Raw genomic sequence first — 18741 nt, 5'->3', positions numbered from 1 at the left:
CAGGAAGTTAACTATTAAAATTCCTCAATATAATTTATTTTATTTACCTGTTGAGCTTTCATTGTCTTCGAACAGTAGGTACTTCCGAGAAATTTTATAAAAAAAATTCAAATATACACATGTGTACATAAATCTAAACACATAGGAGTACGAAATATACTTCTAATCATATCAAATATCTTTAATGATTAGCATGCATTACAACAACAATGCTTCGCTATGGATAATGATAAGACCTACATTGTTTCTACTTTTTTTTGTTCTTGAACGTCTTGTTTATCAGTTAATTACCAAAATGTTTTTGCTTGCGATTATATACGAAGGCAAAGAGTTTGGTGGTAATGTGTTGTGTACCCGATTGACAAATAGTTATCTGGGCTCTATATTTTGTCGTTGGTATAAAAGTATTGATAGCGGTTTTTTACCAATTAGTTTATTTAGATTTTCGATTCATAACGGTTCTAAGGCCTACCGGAAAATATAAAAAATACAAATTCGCTAAAACTAATTTTTCAAACAGTGCGATTTAAATTTGCCATTTATCGGTTATAGAAACAAAAAAAAAAACAAAAATACCAAAAAATGAAAAATTTAATATTTTTGGCCGCGTTGTTGTTCGTGGTTAGTAGTGGTAGTGCCGATATTCTCGAAGAGAATCCATGTAAACTTCCCGGTTTCTTTGCGATAAAAGATAATAGCCCCGTTTTCTATGGTTGTTACGCTAATAAATATGGTGGTTTAACATTGAAATATTTGACCTGTCAAAAGGGTGAAGTGTTTAGCTCTATGAGAGGCTTTTGTGTTCCTAAAACGACTTTAAATCAAATAAATGATGAAAACGAAACTACAAATGCACCAGATGTTGAGAAACCCACAATTCCCACCGAACCTACAAATGGAGATGTAGAAAGTCCCACAATTCCTACAGAAGCTACGCCATCACCTGGAGAAGTGGAAAATCCTACAATTCCCACGGAAGCAACTCCAGCACCAGGTGAAGTGGAAAATCCGACTATTCCTACAGAGCCAACCGAAGCTCCTGTAACAGGAAAACCAGAAACTGAAGCTCCTGAAACAGAAAAACCAGAAACCGAAGCTCCTGCAACAGAAAAACCAGAAACTGAAGCTCCTGAAACAGAAAAACCAGAAACTGAAGCTCCTGCAACAGAAAAACCAGAAACTGAAGCTCCTGAAACAGAAAAACCAGAAACTGAAGCTCCTGCAACAGAAAAGCCAGAAACTGAAGCTCCTGAAACAGAAAAACCAGAAACAGAAGCTCCTGAAACAGAAAAACCAGAAACCGAAGCTCCTGAAACGGAAAAACCAGAAACTGAAGCACCAGAAACTGAAGCTCCTGAAACAGAAAAACCAGAAACCGAAGCTCCTGCAACAGAACAACCAGAAACTGAAGCACCAGCAACTGAAGCTCCTGAAACAGAAAAGCCAGAAACTGAAGCTCCTGAAACAGAGAAACCAGAAACCGAAGCTCCTGAGACTGAAGCACCAGAAACCGAGGCACCAGAAACTGAAGCTCCTGAAACTGAAGCTCCTGAAACTGAAGCTCCTGAAACTGAAGCTCCTGAAACAGAAAAACCTGAAACTGAAGCTCCTGAAACCGAAGCTCCTGAAACAGAAAAACCAGAAACTGAAGCTCCTGAAACTGAAGCCCCAGAAACTGAAGCTCCAGAAACTGAAGCTCCTGAAACTGAAGCCCCTGAAACCGAAGCTCCTGAAACTGAAGCTCCTGAAACCGAAGCTCCTGAAACTGAGGCTCCTGAAACTGAGACTCCTGAAACCGAAGCTCCTTCCACTGAAGCACCAGCAACCGAAACTCCAGCAACTGAAACACCAGAAACCGAAGCTCCTGAAACTGAGGCTCCTGAAACTGAGACTCCTGAAACCGAAGCTCCTTCCACTGAAGCACCAGCAACCGAAACTCCAGCAACTGAAACACCAGAAACCGAAGCTCCAGAAACTGAAACTCCTGAAACCTCAACACCTGGAGACGGTGAAGTTACAACTGACATTCCTGTTCATGATTTTGTTTGTCCTACAACCGGATTTTTCCCTCAAGATTCCAGCTGTACCGAATTTAACTATTGTTGCGAAATTGACGGTGAATTAAAAGCATTTAGACGCCACTGTCCTGAAGGTCAAAACTTCTATCCCATAGGAGGATATTGCACTGCCAACTACGACTGCAAAATTAAACCAACTGATGTCCCTGTTACTGGAACCACAGAAACTCCTGAAACAACTGATGTCCCAGTAACTCCTTCCACTGAAGCACCAGCAACCGAAGCTCCTTCCACTGAAGCTCCTTCCACTGTAGCTCCTTCCACTGTAGCTCCTTCCACTGAAGTTCCTTCTACTGAAGTTCCTTCCACTGTAGTTCCTTCTACAGAAGCTCCTTCCACTGAAGCTCCTTCCACTGAAGTTCCTTCCACTGTAGCTCCTTCTACTGAAGCTCCTTCCACTGAAGCTCCTTCCACTGAAGCTCCTTCCACTGAAGTTCCTTCTACTGAAGCTCCTTCCACTGAAGCTCCTTCCACTGAAGCTCCTTCCACTGAAGATCCTTCCACTGAAGCTCCTTCCACTGAAGCTCCTTCCACTGAAGTTCCTTCAACTGAAGCTCCTTCTACTGAAGCTCCTTCCACTGAAGCTCCTTCCACTGAAGTTCCTTCTACTGAAGCTCCTTCAACTGAAGCTCCTTCCACTGAAGTTCCTTCAACTGAAGTTCCTTCCACTGAAAAACCAGCAACCGAAGCCCCAGCAACGACAGCTCCTGAAACCGAGATACCAGAAACAGAGGCTCCATCTACTACAGCTCCTGAAACCGAAAAACCAGAAACTGAGGCTCCTTCTACCGAAGCGCCAACAACTATAGTCCCTGAAACTGAAGCTCCGGTAACTACAGCTCCTGAAACCGAAAAACCAGAAACTGAAGCTCCCGCTACCGAAGCTCCAGCCACTAAAGTTCCTGAAACTGAAGCTCCTGAGACCGAAAAACCAGAAACTGAAGCCCCAGCAACTACAGCTCCTGAAACCGAAAAACCAGAAACTGAAGCTCCTGAAACCGAGAAACCTGAGACCGAAACTCCCGCTACCGAAGCCCCAGCCACTAAAGTCCCTGAAACTGAAGCTCCAGCAACTACAGCACCTGAAACCGAAAAACCAGAAACCGAAGCACCTGAAAAAGTGGCTCCTCAAATCGCCAAATCTAATGAATTCGTATGCTCATTTGAGGGCACATTCCCTCATGACAACGATTGCTCCAAATACTACAAATGCAAATGGGATAAAACTATTGAAAATTATCTGGTCGAAATCAAACAGTGTGCAGAAAAACAGGTCTACAACACCATAACTGCTAGATGTGGTCGTGAAGGCATTATAACTTGTATGGGACGTCCAGAAAACTCCAAATTTATTAGACTGTAAATTTTCGAAAATCTAATTAGTTTTAAACGAACGAATTTGTATTAACCATGTACAAGGATTTTTAAAGAAATTCCGTTAATACCAATAAAAAAATCTTTATTATTTTTGTAAAAAAAATAAATTATTTATTGCAATAAATATATTGTGACTTAATAAAAAATTCAATATAGTATTTATCAGATACAAGCTAAAAACAATCAGTACTGTTGTTTCAATTGTCATTTATATTTTTGTATATAATTTTCTAGAAGGCTGTTAATGATGACGTACATATTTTTTTGGTTTTGACAATAAGATTTTAGGTTAAAACGTTTTTTTTTAAATTTAATTGCGTTTGATAAGAATTAAATAATCGTGCAATGTTACGCTGATTTTTAATTTCCTTTCAATTTATTGACACAATAACCATATGTACAAACAATATTTGGTTTAATTATTTTATGAAATGATAAGCAACATTTTTTTACCTGCTGTTCAGAGTTATTAAATGCCATCACATGTTGTTTGATTAAAAGTAATTGAAATTGTTAAAATATGTTAACAATTTCAATGAAAGTTTCGAAAAAAAGTAATTCTTATCCCATAGGAGGATATTGCACTACCAACTACGACTGCAAAATTAAACCAACTGATGTCCCTGTTATTGGAACCACAGAAACTCCTGAAACAACTGATGTCCCACTAACTGGAACCACAGAAACTGAAGCTCCTTCCACTGAAGCACCAGCAACCGAAGCTCCTTCCACTTAAGCTCCTTCCACTGTAGCTCCTTCCACTGTAGCTCCTTCCACTGAAGTTCCTTCTACTGAAGTTCCTTCCACTGTAGCTCCTTCTACAGAAACTCCTTCCACTGAAGCTCCTTCCACTGAAGTGTTTCAAAATCTAATTAAATTGTATCTGTTAACCTTGCCATTAAAGAATTAATTGCAAATTAATTATTTTATTGATAAGAAAATTAATAACTTATATTAAAATTTGCCATTTATAATGACTAATGTTGTATTTATAAGATTTTTGTCTTGTAACATTGGGATCATCAATAAAATAAATAAAAAAATAAAAATAAATAAATTAAATAAATAAATTCCTTAGTACTTTTAGCGTGTTGAATTCATTCCTTTGAGAAATCATTCTTTATAGTATTAATTCCATTTTAAATCATTCAAGTTTTCATGAATTCAAATACATATGTACATTACAAAATAGCTTAATCAAATTTATTGAATGATTAAGGTTTTCTTCAATTCGAATTTATTACAAATAGTCTTAAGACAAATTTGTTTAATTAATTTTGTAAATAATTAAAAAAAAAACAAATTGAATTAAATAAAAATGTCATTTCAATTTGGATTCGATTTGAATTAAAAAACATTGAATCATTCAAAGTTTGACTGAAATCTGTCATGAATTAATTCAACCTTTGAATCATAGAGAACATAGAGCGGAAACTAGAAAAAAAACTCAAACAAAAAAATTACTCAAAATAATCACACATACGAGTGTTGTTTTTGTTTTCACATAGTTTTTTCTACTAATACATTCTCACCACTAATACATTCTCACCAGGTTTTTGACAACTGAGTTAGGTCTTTGACAGGAGGGTTTCCGCTCTATGTCTATTCTCTATGCTTTGAATGATACAAAAATGAATAAATTACATTCAAATAAAAAAAATTTTGAATTCTGAATCTCTCATTTTGAATTCTGAATCTCTGAGGAGCCAAGCTTTTAGACGGTTATTTCTGTAAAATTTAGAAATATGTCATTGTGAATATAGGTGGAATAATTAAATAATTCATATCACCATTTTTAAACCTTGCAAGAGCTCGCAATGTGGACATCCCTATTAAATAATGCACCCATTTATATATTTCGATAATTTTGTTTTCGTTTAATTCATATCATTTATATTATATTTATTTAAAAATTTATTTACATTTTGCTTATTATTACAATTAATTATATTATAAATACTAAATATGATGACTATTAAATTATACATACATTTTTTTCATAACCAGATACATACTCAAATCGTATCCTTAATTTTCTTTAATATTTAATTTTATAAAAAATAGATTTCAATAAAATCTTATTAAAGCTAAAAAACAGAAAATAAAATGTTGAAATCTTAAACAAAAGATTTTAACATTTTGTTTGTATTAAATATATTGGCTAAAGATAATTCTGTTTTCAAAATTAAATATTGGAAATTCTGTTAAAAGAAAAAATAGTGAAAATATGTAAATTCCTTACATAAGATGATTTATAATACAATGGACATGAAAATTAGAATATTAAGGGGAAAAGGAAAGCAATATCAAAAATTATACAGGAATCTGCGTTATTTTTATCTGGGTGATGGAGCCATTGTTGATTTTCTCTTGTTGGCCGTGTGACGATCTTTGGTTAGATCCATTATATTATGGCGCGTAGTTGTTTCCAAATTACTAGGCGGCGTTACAATGGTTAAAACCTGTAAATATATGTATGTATGTGCGTGTGCATATGTATGGGTGTATGAATGTGTGTGTTTATGTATTGGTGTTAAGAGATATTTTAAAGTTTTAGATAAAATCATTTATTGAGCTTTAATATGCGTTACTTTAGAATTTCCATCTATAATTTCCACCGGTTCGGATGGTACATACGCTGACAGACCTCTTAAACCAAACCAATCAGGCGTAAAATATGGATTACTTAGATTTTCCTTGGAATTATCTTTCGACTGGGTATCTGAAATTTTTGAGAGTTTATGAGCTGTGTAGGAAGAAATAAGAAAAAAATGGGGGGTGTTGCAATTAAAGAGGAAAGGGTAGTGCAGGAAAAATATCTAATAAAGAGGATAGCTTGAGGTTAAATTGATAGTTCATACGCAGTTACTTTAAATTTATTGGTATTCAATTGAGTGTATGACTTAAAAATGCTGGGTTTACAATAGATGACGTATCTTATGAATGCTGTTTTTGTTTTTAATAACTAACTAGTTTACCGCCCCGGCTTCGCCCGGTAGCATTTACTAATGTTAATTCTTCAAGTTTCTGCAACCAACATACACCTATCTGTTCTTATTTATTTCCAATAAAATATCTAAATTTGTACTGCATACTTTAGGGATCTTTTTTATTATAGCTGACTGGTCTCAAAAAAAAAAAAATCCGAATTTTACCCTGAATTTTTTAATTTTTTTCTTTACAAACTCTGAAAATTTAGAATCGAATAGTAAAAAATCAGCAAAATCGCTCCAGCCGTTCTCACGTGATGCCATTACATACATGGACCATTTCATTTTTATATATATAGATATGTCATTTTGAAGGGTACATATTTGTCATTTATTCTCACGTAGCTATTGAATATTATAGTGTAAACAACAAAGTTTTTTTTTTTCTTTGAAAATGTCGAATTTTGTACCAACGAATCGTCATATGTGGGAAGATTTGCTTTACTTCTTTAATTTCAAAAATTGTGTTCCATCGGTTTCAACGAGAGAGAAGTGGCGATTTTGAAATGGAAGACAAAGATCACCCAGGCCAGCCATAGTTTGAATACCAAGTATTGGAGGAATTACTCTATGAAGATTGTTGTAAAACTTAACAAGAGCTTGCAAAATCATTGGGAGCTTCTCAAGCACCAATTTCAAAAAATTTCGCGAGCACTAGGATTCATCCAAAAGCTGAGAGTCATTGGAAGATGACACCAAAGCCAGGGCAATTCTCAGTTTTTGGTGGGAGCAAATAGGTCCTATCTATTATGAGCTACTGAAATCTGACCAGACCATCACAGAGAACCTGTACCGAACGCAAGTGATTGAAGCGAGAATTGGCCGAAAAACGACCAGAATATGTGGCCAGACTTGAAACCGTAATATTCCAACATGAAAACGCTCGGCCACAGGTTGCAATAATGTGTTATGACTTCAATAGGATAAAGATCCATTTCTAACGATAACATGAGCCTAATTTCTAGATTCTAGCACGAAAATGACCCAAACATGTTTTTAGGGTTGTAACCGAGTACTTCCAATGAGGTACGTGTTTTAGAGTGGCCTCCATAATGCAAAATGCGGACTCAATATTATACATTGAAGAAAGCTTTTTTTGATGCAGTTATAAGGGAATGACAATTGGTCGATTCAAAATGTATCCTGTCATATTATCATAATGTTCTAATATTTCACCTTGACCTTGTGAATCTACCAAATATATTTTAAAGGAGACAACCGATTCTTGAATTGGTTCAATTCGTAATAAAAATTTAAAGGACCAGAAAATTTGTTTAAAAATCCAACCTAAGTTTCCATTATTTTTTCAATACCATAATAAGAAATATATTATAGTTCATTTTATATGTTTAGAATTATGTTTCTTTTCTTAATATAAGTAAATAAAAGTCTATATTAATAAAATACTGTCCTGCCCAGGGCAGGATAAGAAAAATTTGGCTTGTCTTTTATTAATGAATTTTCAATAACCTCAAATTATCCTCTTTTCAAATAAATATTAAATAAAGTAGTTAAGACAGTTTAGTTGATTTAAGCTTATTCTAAACTACTTACCATTTCCTGGCGTTGGTCTCACCAAAAATCTAGGCGATTTAAAGCCACTACCAAAACTGCTAAAAGGCTTTTCTGTTGTCGTGGTAGTGGTCGTAGGCGGCGCTGCTGTGGGCGCATAAAAGCGTTGAGGAAAAAATCTAGGCTGAGGCGTTACCACATATACCTTCTCCTGTGTTTTTGGTGATATAGAAACTTTGGCCTTTTTCCAAAGTTCTTCAGGTTCCAACATTTGTATAGGTCTTAAATATATAGGTTTTTCTGTGGTGGTGGTCGTTGTTGTACTAGTAGTAGTGGTTGCCATAGTTGTTGTCATTACAGCTGGCGTTGTGTTTTTGTAGTTGGCCGGTGTTTTCGATTTCATGGCCTCGAAATTATTGTAGAAATCTCTTAAATGATTATCAGTTATTTGTGTGTATTGGAAGCGTTTTGTACTTTCTCTCTCATATAAAGGTTCTAAATTATTTATAGAGCTAGGCAGCTCCGAATTGTCTGTAAAGCCTTTGGTGGTTTTTGATTGCCTGGCTTTTACTGCCGCCGTAGTTGTGGGCAAATATTCCGAAGGTATATGCTTGGAGCGTCCACGTATGGTGGGCGTACTAGGTCTATGGGATAGGGAGGTATATTCCTGTTCCGTCCAATCGTCTATATTCTTTTGTAGCTTATTGATGTCGATATCTAAATCATTTGCATTAAATTTCAGTTTTGCGGGTTCATGTTCACGCTGCAGAAGTTCTCTGAGATTAGAAGCCAAAATTTTGGTTAGATATTTGGTGGTGCGTGGCTTGGCGGTAGTAGTAGTGGTTGTTGCTGCCGGTTTTATATGGGATCTCACCAACATTGATTCTTGTGGTGTGTGTAGTTCAACATTTTGACCTTGACTCCAGGTAGAGTAGGTTGCTGTGGAGGGTGTCTTTGTTACCATGTTGACCCGTGTAGTTTCAAATGGTCGTGGTCTATTTTTGGTAGTTAGATAGGAGGGTAATAAAATCTGATCACTGTTGTAGGTTGAAGGTAGGGATGGAGGTGACATGCCGGCATATTGACCGCTGGCATCTATAGAACTGTAGGTAGAGGTAGTTATGGGAGATTCTGTTGCTGCAGTTTGGGGCTTCCAGTATTCATGAGGGGAGGTTGCTTGGTTTGTTTCGGGCAATTTATGATTGGTAGGACCCAGTCTAAATGTCAAATCTGAAGGATCCCTGGTAAATGGTCTGGGTGCTCCCAAATTTCCATTAATATGCTGTATGGGAGAGTCCAATAAACGTTTGGGAGTTTCTCTTTGTTTAGGTTTTTGTTGCCATAATTTTGTCGTTTCACTATTGGAGTGTTGGGCATTTGTTTGTATGGATGCTATAAATTCCACCTCATTGTCTTGTGTTTGTGGCACTGTGGTGCTCTCCAATTCGGTTGTCAATGTTGTAGGTTGTTCAGTGGTAGAAAATGTTTCTGGGGATGAGGTGGCAAACACATAATCGTTTGACTCCAAAGTCCAGGTATCCAAATGTGTTTGTGGTTGTTGCTGCTGTTGTAATGGCTGCTCAAAAACCGAGGAATTTTGATGAGAGGCTGCCACAAAATTATCATATTCATAATGTTGCACATGTTCCAAATACTGAGGCTGATGATTAAAGAGGGTGGTTTGTTCATAGGTATCTGATTGCTGGTTGGATTGTTGTTGATTGTCTGCTATAAAACTACTGGGGTCTGTTAAAATCTGAGAGGCTGGTGCATGTTGATTTAAGTGCGGACTCAAAGTTGAATGTTGGTAAAGTCCGGTACTTATTTTGGGATCTGTTTGCTGGTTATTTAAAGGCAAAACTGGTATTTGGGTACTGACATCATACGAATGAGAGGGTACATAGGAAGCAGGATATTCCACCGATGATATATAGTCAACTAATTGATGGCTTTTAACAATCTCAAAACTGGCATCGTTATTAGCAATAGTGGGAGGTATTTGAGTGGGTATGGCTGTATCAAAATGAATTTCTGAATGCTCTGCAATATTTTCAGCAAAATGTGCCGGTTCTGTAGAGGGCAATTGTTGTATTGTGTTGGGTGCGGGAGTAGTGTTAGGTAGGAAATTTTGAGCGTTATATATAGGAGGTAGGGCGGAATTACTTAGAAAGGGAGGTATAGGTATGGGTAGGAATGGGCCTGTTGAATATTGTATATTATTTGGAGTATCCTTTCCTTTATGGGGAGAATTTGGTGGTACATAAGGTAGAGGAAAATTAAATTTAACTGCCCGTTGTTTGACATTGGAGGAGGCGTGTAGTATTTGGGGCGGAGATTGGTCGCCGCTTACACCATACGAGTTTTGCAAGACTTGATGCTGTTGGCCACCAGCAGCATTATAAGAATTTTGTGCATTATTATTATTGGCTTGATACTGCTGAACATTGGCTTGATGCTGTGTTTGCTTAGTGGCATCCCATTGGTTGCCCGCTAACGGGTAGTGTATACTATTTGCCATCATTGGTACCCAGGGATATTTATTACATAAATTACACGGTTCCTTGTCCCCCGAACCATATTGTTGCTGCTGTGATGGTTTCTGATAATAATAGGCCTGTTTATTTGTTCCTTGTGCTACTTGCTGATCCGTTGCTGCATTTTGATTTGCATAACCAAACCATCTAGCAACTCTTGTCATCAAACCCGGATGTTTATCGTTGTGGTTTGCCGGCAACTCTGCATTAATATATTTTGGTATTGTTCTACTTTCCGATGGCAGTACATTTTGTCGTCGTGCTTGTTTGAAATGTGCCGCTGCATGGGCATGCAGTGGCAGTGGAGGTGGCACTAAGTAATCCGGGGGAGCGGGTGCCAAACTTAAAACATGGTTTGTGCGTGATAAGCAGAGTAGGGTGACAAGAAGCGTCAGTGTAAAGAACTTACATTTTCGATGTCGAGAAGTCTGAAAGAGAGGAAATTAAAGTATTTGTTAGTCATATATTTAAATGGGGAATTTAGTCATAATATTTAGATTGAATTTTTAAATAAGTTAAGCTAAATTCTGGTTAAATATTTTTCACTATCCCTCCTCAACAAGACGAATTTCTACAAGGTGGAGTCAGTCAATCAGCTGATTATTTTTTTTTGCTTTTTTGTTTCTAGCTTTTGTCAAAGCTTGTTTTTATCAGGAATGTCACACATTTTGTTCGGAATGGTTTCAATTCCGTATTTTTTATTCCGTTCGATTTCGATATAGGTTCTTCAGATTCTGTGTAATTTATTAAATCCAAAAATATTTAACAATTTTATATTTCTGATTTCAATTCGACAGTGTTTTTTATATTAAAGCAATATTAAAGCAAAAGTGAAATTTTTGGTAGAGAAACTGATAAAAAATTTTGGAAAAACAAATAATTACAAAGAAATGTCAATTCCTCTTTTAAAACTGAAAGTGGTTTGATTCCGAAAGAAATTTTCGTTTTACTTTTTCTGAAGAAGCAAAATACGGAATTAATTCCACTTTCGATCGGAATGGAATTCTATGACATGCCTGTATATTTCAATATCTAACAAAATATATAAATCCACCACTATTAAATTATCTGCACTATTTAATGTTTATACATACATATTTGTTTAATTTTTCATTTCTGTTTTTTGATATTTGTTAAGACCAATTGTTGTTTTTGTAGAACTGTCACCACCTTATATGAATTCGCCTTGCTCCTCATTATGGCTTTTAATCCTTCTAATTCAAACATACCGATGTACATACATTAATACATGTAATTAATCCCACTGTTAACATACTCATCAACTTCTTACATATTTACATATATATTTTCTCATTTAAATATTCTCTTACTCTCCCTCACTCGCACTTGTTTACACACACTTTTTTTTATAACGGTTCTTTACTAACAACAACATAGTTTTGTTGGCATAATTTGCATTCTTTTTTAGTTTTCTTAAAATTTCACACGTGTTCGGTTGTTAATCCTTTAATTATCGTATTTAAATTAATATTTCTTATAGAAATATTTTAAAAAGTGAATATATTTTTGCATTAATATTAAATTTAAAAGTTGCTTAATATTTTGGTATAATAATATTTGCATAAAGTGTAAATTAAAAGAGTGAAACAAGTGTTTTAAAAATTGACAAAAATAAATTAATGCAATTGTTACACGTTGTTGTTTTTCGGCTTAACGTTCGTTGCATGAATGGAGGAGGGAGGCGTTTTTGTTATTGTAAAGTGCATCGTTAAAGTTTCAATCAAATTTAAGAAAAGACGTTAAGTGTCATTGTTGCACTGAAATAAATGGTGCCAATTTTAATGTTTGAAACATAATAAATGCATTATTTTCTAATCGATATTTTTATAAATGAGCGACTTAGTGCCATAACATGATAAGCCACACAATCCAAAGTTAAAAAAAAAATAATTTATGTAAATCTTATATATAAATAGGCCACACGTTTTTTTGTGGTACACTTTTAAGTATGTTATTGTCCACCAATATTGATGAAACATATATGGTTTAAAAGGTTATTTTCTCTAGATTTGCAGAACATCATTTTTTTTAAAATTCTTTCCATAAAAGTGGTAAAAAGCGTTTAAAAGTGGTCGAATTTCGGCCTAGTAAATATTATTAGAGTACATACATTGGTATTATCACATTCAGAATATTAAATTTAGCCCACTCTATCTTAGTTTAGGAGTTACAGGATTTTAAAATCATTATATACCTATAATAGCAAGTATGTGAACAATATCGATATCACTGAGTAGTGCTTCCAAATGGATTTAATTTCTTATACATATGTATATAATGTTACAATTTATTAACCTGGTGGACCAAAAATGTTTAAAGTATAAAGTATTACAGGGATCTTTAATAAAAATTTTACATATTTTTAGGTCAACAAAATTTATTTTTTTTCCAAAGTTGTTTTTTTAATTTTTTGGAAAAAAAAATTTTCGAATTGTTTTTTTAAATTTAAATTTTTTTTTTTTAATATTAAGCGAAAAAAAAAACTTTTGGTGAAAAAAAAATAAGTAGTAAGTCCAACTTACTATGGTCTTATATACGTCGTTGAAAAGGTCTTTGAAATATCTATCATTAGATACCCATATTGTCAATATTAATGACTTAGTAATCCAGATATTGGTCAAAAATCGAGGTTTTCCTGGTTTTTTCCTTATATCTCAGCAATTTGTGGGCCGATTTTCTCGATTTTAAATAGCAACCGAGCCGGAAGTTATTTGGGGACTTCGGAAAGTTGATTTAAACCAGAGCTAGGCATTACCTATGCACGCGTGCGTACAACGTACTCACACGTATTAAAAACTCATTGAAGAAGGTTGTGTTGTCGCATGTTTCTTGCTTTTGTACATGAAGATTAATAATGCAGGGATGGAAAACTTAATATTTTTAACATCAACGTATGGTGTACGTTTTTAGAATTATAAACTTTTGCTAAATAAACTTATATTAATCTAAAATGCTTTCTTAAATCGATATAAGTAAAGAAGTCTAACAGAAATTTACAAATTTTAAATTTAAAAATATTATTTTTAATTAAAATACCACCATTTTAAAATTAAAATTTCCATGCCTGTTTTGTAGTGAATATGAGAGTATAATTTTTTCTCTTGTGTTGCCGGGCTCTGATTTAAACAGACAGACGCACATGGCTTAATTGACTCCGCTATCTATAAGGATTCCAAATATATATACATTATGGGGTCGGAAAATGATATTGTGGAAATTACAAACGGAATTACAAACTTATATATACCCTTCTCACGAATGTGAATATGCTGATGTGCACTAACACATATTTTACTTATAACTATAATAAACCTGGATAGACGATTTAAAATTCCCGGATCATAAACTATGTTTAAAGGTATTCCTATTAGAAAAATATTTATTAGAAGTTAATGGAAATACCTTAGGTCAAGGTCAGTTTTCATATGGCTTATCATGTTTTAGTGTACTGAAATATAAAATATATACATATTTCATTGAAAATATTGGTTAAAATTAGCATACAAAGTGTGAGTGAGTGCTTTCATTCGTTGTCTTTCTTTGGTTGGATACTTCTTATAATAAAGTAATACGAATGTACAGATTTTTAAACCAGGAAAGTTGAAACCAGTAACAAATAATATCGGTGAGTAACTGCAATTTGTTTAAACTTTTTTATCTTTAATTCAATATTAAAGATTTTGCTTTTATTCTTAAAATTTTATAACTGAAATTTTGCTTAAATTTAATATATTTTTTAAAATTTACTAAACATTGTAGGAAATAAACGGCATTGGATGGCAATAAAATAAATTGTACCTATAAATTTAACTCTGAGGACTTTTGACAAAACAACTTAAGTGGAATTTTAAAATTTTTCAGGAGAGCGTAAAAACTTGATGTATAATTATTTTATTATTTGTCCTTGAAGAACTTTATTATTTGTCTCAAAGAATTATACAAAGCATTCGAAGTTCTTTATGGACAAATAATAAAATAATTATCGCTCAATTCTACAGTTTTTATGCTCTCCTGAAAAATTGTAAAATTCCACTTAAGTTGTTTTGTCGAAAGGCCACAGAACTAAATACTTATTTTCTGATAAATTGTTTGATTAGGATAAAATTTATTACTTTGTTTACTAGGAAAAATTCCGCCATAAATATTAATATCTTTTTCGAGAAGAAATGCATATTTTTATGCAAAATAGTCAGAATGATATTTGGAAATTGGAACGTTTATGCGGTGATAACTTGATAACATTTTCTTCTGCTACAAAAAAACACATCGAAATAATATTTAAAGCATATTCTTCTAATCTTCTAAACAATTGTTTATGACCATTTAGGATCTTTTAATCTTTCTGGCAAAAACTATTATCGGATATTATCTTTGACTGATTGTTAGACCAGTGACCAAACTCTTAAAAGTCCGAATTCATCAATATGCAGCAATAAAAATTCTATGATTATGGTTCTGTATCGAACAACAGTCATAATTAATACAGATTTTAGTTAAAAAAGTAATTTTGTTGCTTTAGTTTTTTTTTAATAGTAAATGCTGGTTTACACACGTCGTGTTTACTTGCGCAAGTCTTGAGTCTGTAAATGAGAGCGGTGTGGAAATTGGAAAAGAATTTCCTATTTCTACCTCTGTCTTCTACAAACTCAAGACTTGCTCAAGTACACTTGACGTGTGTGAACCAGCACTTACAAAGGAAAGGATTACAAGTGTTATCTATCGTACGATACTTTTAAAATATTTATGCTGTAATAGCAAAAAACGTATGATTATTAAAATGGTCAGCAGTCAGTAGTTATGAAGACATGAAATCATAAAAATTTATTACATATTTTTCACATAAGTTTTTGCCTCTCTTATTTATTGTTGTTATTATTATTATTATTGTTATGAGTTACTTTTTCTGCTCATCAAATCAAATTAAAATATTTATAGTAATTGTTATAATTATCATGTATATTTGTGCAAATTGTTAAGTAATCGTTTATCATGATACGATGGCATAAAAGCATAAATTATTAATGTTGGTATTGCTGTGGAGCTTAATGCTTTTAAGCCATCGTCATCAGCAGCATGAGTATGAGCATGATCATGATCGTCAACGTAATCATTACAATAGTAAACGTCATTATTTAGCGTCATCATAATAAGTATGCGTAACATGACTTCTTGGCAAATTTGGTTGGCTGGCTGACTGGAGGCCTAAGACGATCTATTATGAACGAGTATGTAAATCGGAATCCATACGGATGTGTGTGTGTGTATAAATAAATAATAATGATGGTGATGATGATATAAAATATGCACAAAGTCAACAGTCACTCTCTCAGTCGTTCACATAGGCCACTCAAATGTCACGTAAGTGTGTATGTATATATAATTAACATACGAGTCCGTATGTGGTCTGAGATTTTTTTGCTTGTGTTGGTTATGATTTTTCTTGTTTGTTGCTGTAGTAAGTTTGGTTTGGTATGATGATGTGGTTGTGTATGCTAAAAATGCAATTGCCAACTTATTTCCCACAATATGTTCGTTCGTACACTTTTTCATATGTTGATTTTCTTAGTTGTTTTTTGCCAAAACATTAATTTCTTTATGATCATCATCATCATAATAAAATAATAATAGTGTATTTGTTTATGCGTTTGAATATATATGCACTCGTATGTTATAAATCAAAACTTTGCAATTCAAACAGTTTTTATTTGGCTTTCACTGCATATTATTAAACATAAAGGGTGTGCAAGAAAAACTTTACAATAATATTTAGATTTTAAGACGAAATTTACAATGTTATATCATTTAAAGATTCCAATTGAAACTGAAATTTGCAAAAAAACAAAATATATATTCGTGTTAATCCGAAACAAAACGAAATTTTTTGTGTTCTAAATTTAGAGGAGGATTAAGTTAATGATTTATGTCTATTGAAGCTTCACCTTTACAAGGCAGTTTATTTCAATATTGTAAACTCAGAGCATTTTTATAAAGCAACAGTTTTTCTTATTTCTCCGAACAATAGTGCTTCATAATGTTCGTTATAAACCAGTGGCCGGCACTCATATCAACCAGGGGCAGAACGCGATCGACTATGCAGTTACACACAACACGAATGTGAGCGAAACTCGTTAAAATAATCAAAAGGATGCAAATTAAAGATTGTGAATCAAAAACACACAAAGCAGATGGTTGTAATTTTTCTCACCTCACACACTGAAAAGTATGAAGTGGATATTCTTGCACATCTCAGTAATTCGGACCCTTGCACCATTCCCGCCTCCTTTTCGCTCTCGGAACTTCGCAATGTTTCTCAAACAGCTAAGAGACGTTCAATTCTTATGTACGAAAAGGCTCGTTGGGCTGAGCTCAACGATTTCTTTCGGCATTTTAATTGGAAACTTTGTTTCCTAGACAATAACGTCAATGCCATGGTGAAAATGATTGAGAAAATAATCATGTTGGGAATGAAAACTTTCATTCCATCAAAGAAATCTTCGACGTGCAAAATAGCAATCAGATCCAGAGAGAACTTAGCGCAATAACCAAAACGCAGATATTTATTCGTTAGGCAACAGGGCAACATCTTCGTGTGCCGCGAAAAGCTATATACGAGCAACGCCTTCGTACTAAAGTTCTTACTACTCCCCAGCTTAGTAAAAGCTTTTGGTCATTCGTTAAAAGAGTAAAGGATAATGCTAGTTCCTCAATTCCGACTATTTTAAGAATGACCTCTCATTCACTGACCCGGTTGATAAAGCTAACCTTTTAACTGAATTATTCGCAAGTAATTCTCACTTGCCGGAAAGTGATGAACCACTGCCCGAACTCGAAAGAGTAATAGTGTCTATGCCAAACATATTCTTTCGAGTTTGTGGTGTAAAAAGGGTTTTATCGGATCTCAACATGAATAAGTCTCCTGGGCCAGATGACATACTAGCGCTGGTCTTGAAGCAGTGCTCTTCGATGTTAGCTCGTCCATTAGCTAACCTTACCTTTTCAGCATTTCATACCGTGCCGACGTATTTCCTCTATGTTGGAATGATGCTAATGTTACGCTAATTCCTAAAAAGGGAGAGGCTAATAACCCTGAAAATTCCGTCCAATAGCAATTTGTTCTGCAGTTTCCAAAGTTTTGGAAAGTATGGTAAACTCCATCTGGTTAAATGTTTGGAGTCCAACAAATTTACTTAACTACCCTCAGTATGGCTTCTGTAGAGAACGCTCTACTAGAGACTTACTAGCCTTCTTATCGGAGAAATGGCATTTACCCTTTTAGCGAAAGTAAAGTGGTGGCTCTAGATATTTTCAAGTTCGATATAGTGTGGTATGGTGCACATTTATCAAACCGTATTGATTTTGGTGTCGGTATTAACTGCTCTCGATTTATATCGATCCTTCTATGAGATCGCACTACATATATTAGTTTTGATCTCATCAAACGAGTTCAAAATAAATTCTGGGGTACCTCAAGGCTCCATTCGTTCTCCTTCTCTATTCCTTATTTTTCTAAACGACCTTCTACGTCAAACTTCCAACCCAAACTATTCTTTTGCAGATGACAGCAACATTTGTCATTAATATTCATTCAATTACAGACCAATCCTGTCGGAGATTGGGGCAATGAGGCAAAACATGAATGATTCCCTTAATCGGGATCTTCTGACCATCTCTGAATAAGGTCGTATTAATAGGCTCGCTTTCAACGCTCGCAAGACTCAGTGTTGCATGTTGACATACAAACGAACGACTGACCATGTAGCTGTGTATTTATGGGTGGAAAGAATCATTTAAGCGTCTCGGATTTCTGAAACGATGCAGTAATTACTTCACTAGTTTGTATAATAAGCAGGCGGATGATTCGGTCTCACTTTGTCAGGAATATGTGGCCTGTATACGATGAGATATACCGTATACAACTCTTGAATTGGGACTTGAAGATTTTTCGAGACTAATAATAGAGTTAACAGGTCATTGGGTGATTGGTAAGCACGCAAGCAGACATGAACTTCCACGCAACTGTCACAGTTGCCTGGACCGCAAAAAGAAGGAAACTCATATTAAAACTTCAATTTCAATTTCATAGAAAACATATACTGTACGACCGAAAATTACACTGTGTGACCTTATTGAATACCTGAATGCTGCAGGTTGGATCTATTACTCATTGCTCTATATAACAAATTATGGAATTCGCTTGGATTTGCTTGAATTTGATTGCTTGGTACCAGC

General features: G+C 34.4%; 2 protein-coding genes across 2 annotated transcripts; one reads left to right on the top strand and one right to left on the bottom strand.

Moving 5' to 3' along the window:
* Positions 1 to 432: 432 nt before the first annotated feature.
* Positions 433 to 3558, top strand: LOC135958260 (mucin-2-like). The gene has a single exon (XM_065509153.1). The coding sequence runs from the start codon at positions 583 to 585 to the stop codon at positions 3439 to 3441; it is 2859 nt and encodes a 952-aa protein (XP_065365225.1). The 5' UTR covers positions 433 to 582; the 3' UTR covers positions 3442 to 3558.
* Positions 3559 to 5784: 2226 nt separating this feature from the next.
* Positions 5785 to 17444, bottom strand: LOC135956757 (mucin-2). The gene is made up of 6 exons (XM_065507329.1): positions 17312 to 17444; positions 10901 to 10919; positions 10393 to 10833; positions 8000 to 10302; positions 6047 to 6201; positions 5785 to 5917 (listed from the first exon to the last, which is right to left on the bottom strand). The coding sequence occupies exons 1-6, from the start codon at positions 17442 to 17444 to the stop codon at positions 5792 to 5794; spliced, it is 3177 nt and encodes a 1058-aa protein (XP_065363401.1). The 3' UTR covers positions 5785 to 5791.
* Positions 17445 to 18741: the final 1297 nt, after the last annotated feature.

This window comes from Calliphora vicina, chromosome 4 (genome assembly GCF_958450345.1).
Source record: "Calliphora vicina chromosome 4, idCalVici1.1, whole genome shotgun sequence".
In the NCBI taxonomy this organism is placed as follows: Eukaryota; Metazoa; Arthropoda; class Insecta; order Diptera; family Calliphoridae; genus Calliphora; species Calliphora vicina.
This window is presented reverse-complemented; position numbering and strand designations above follow the sequence as displayed.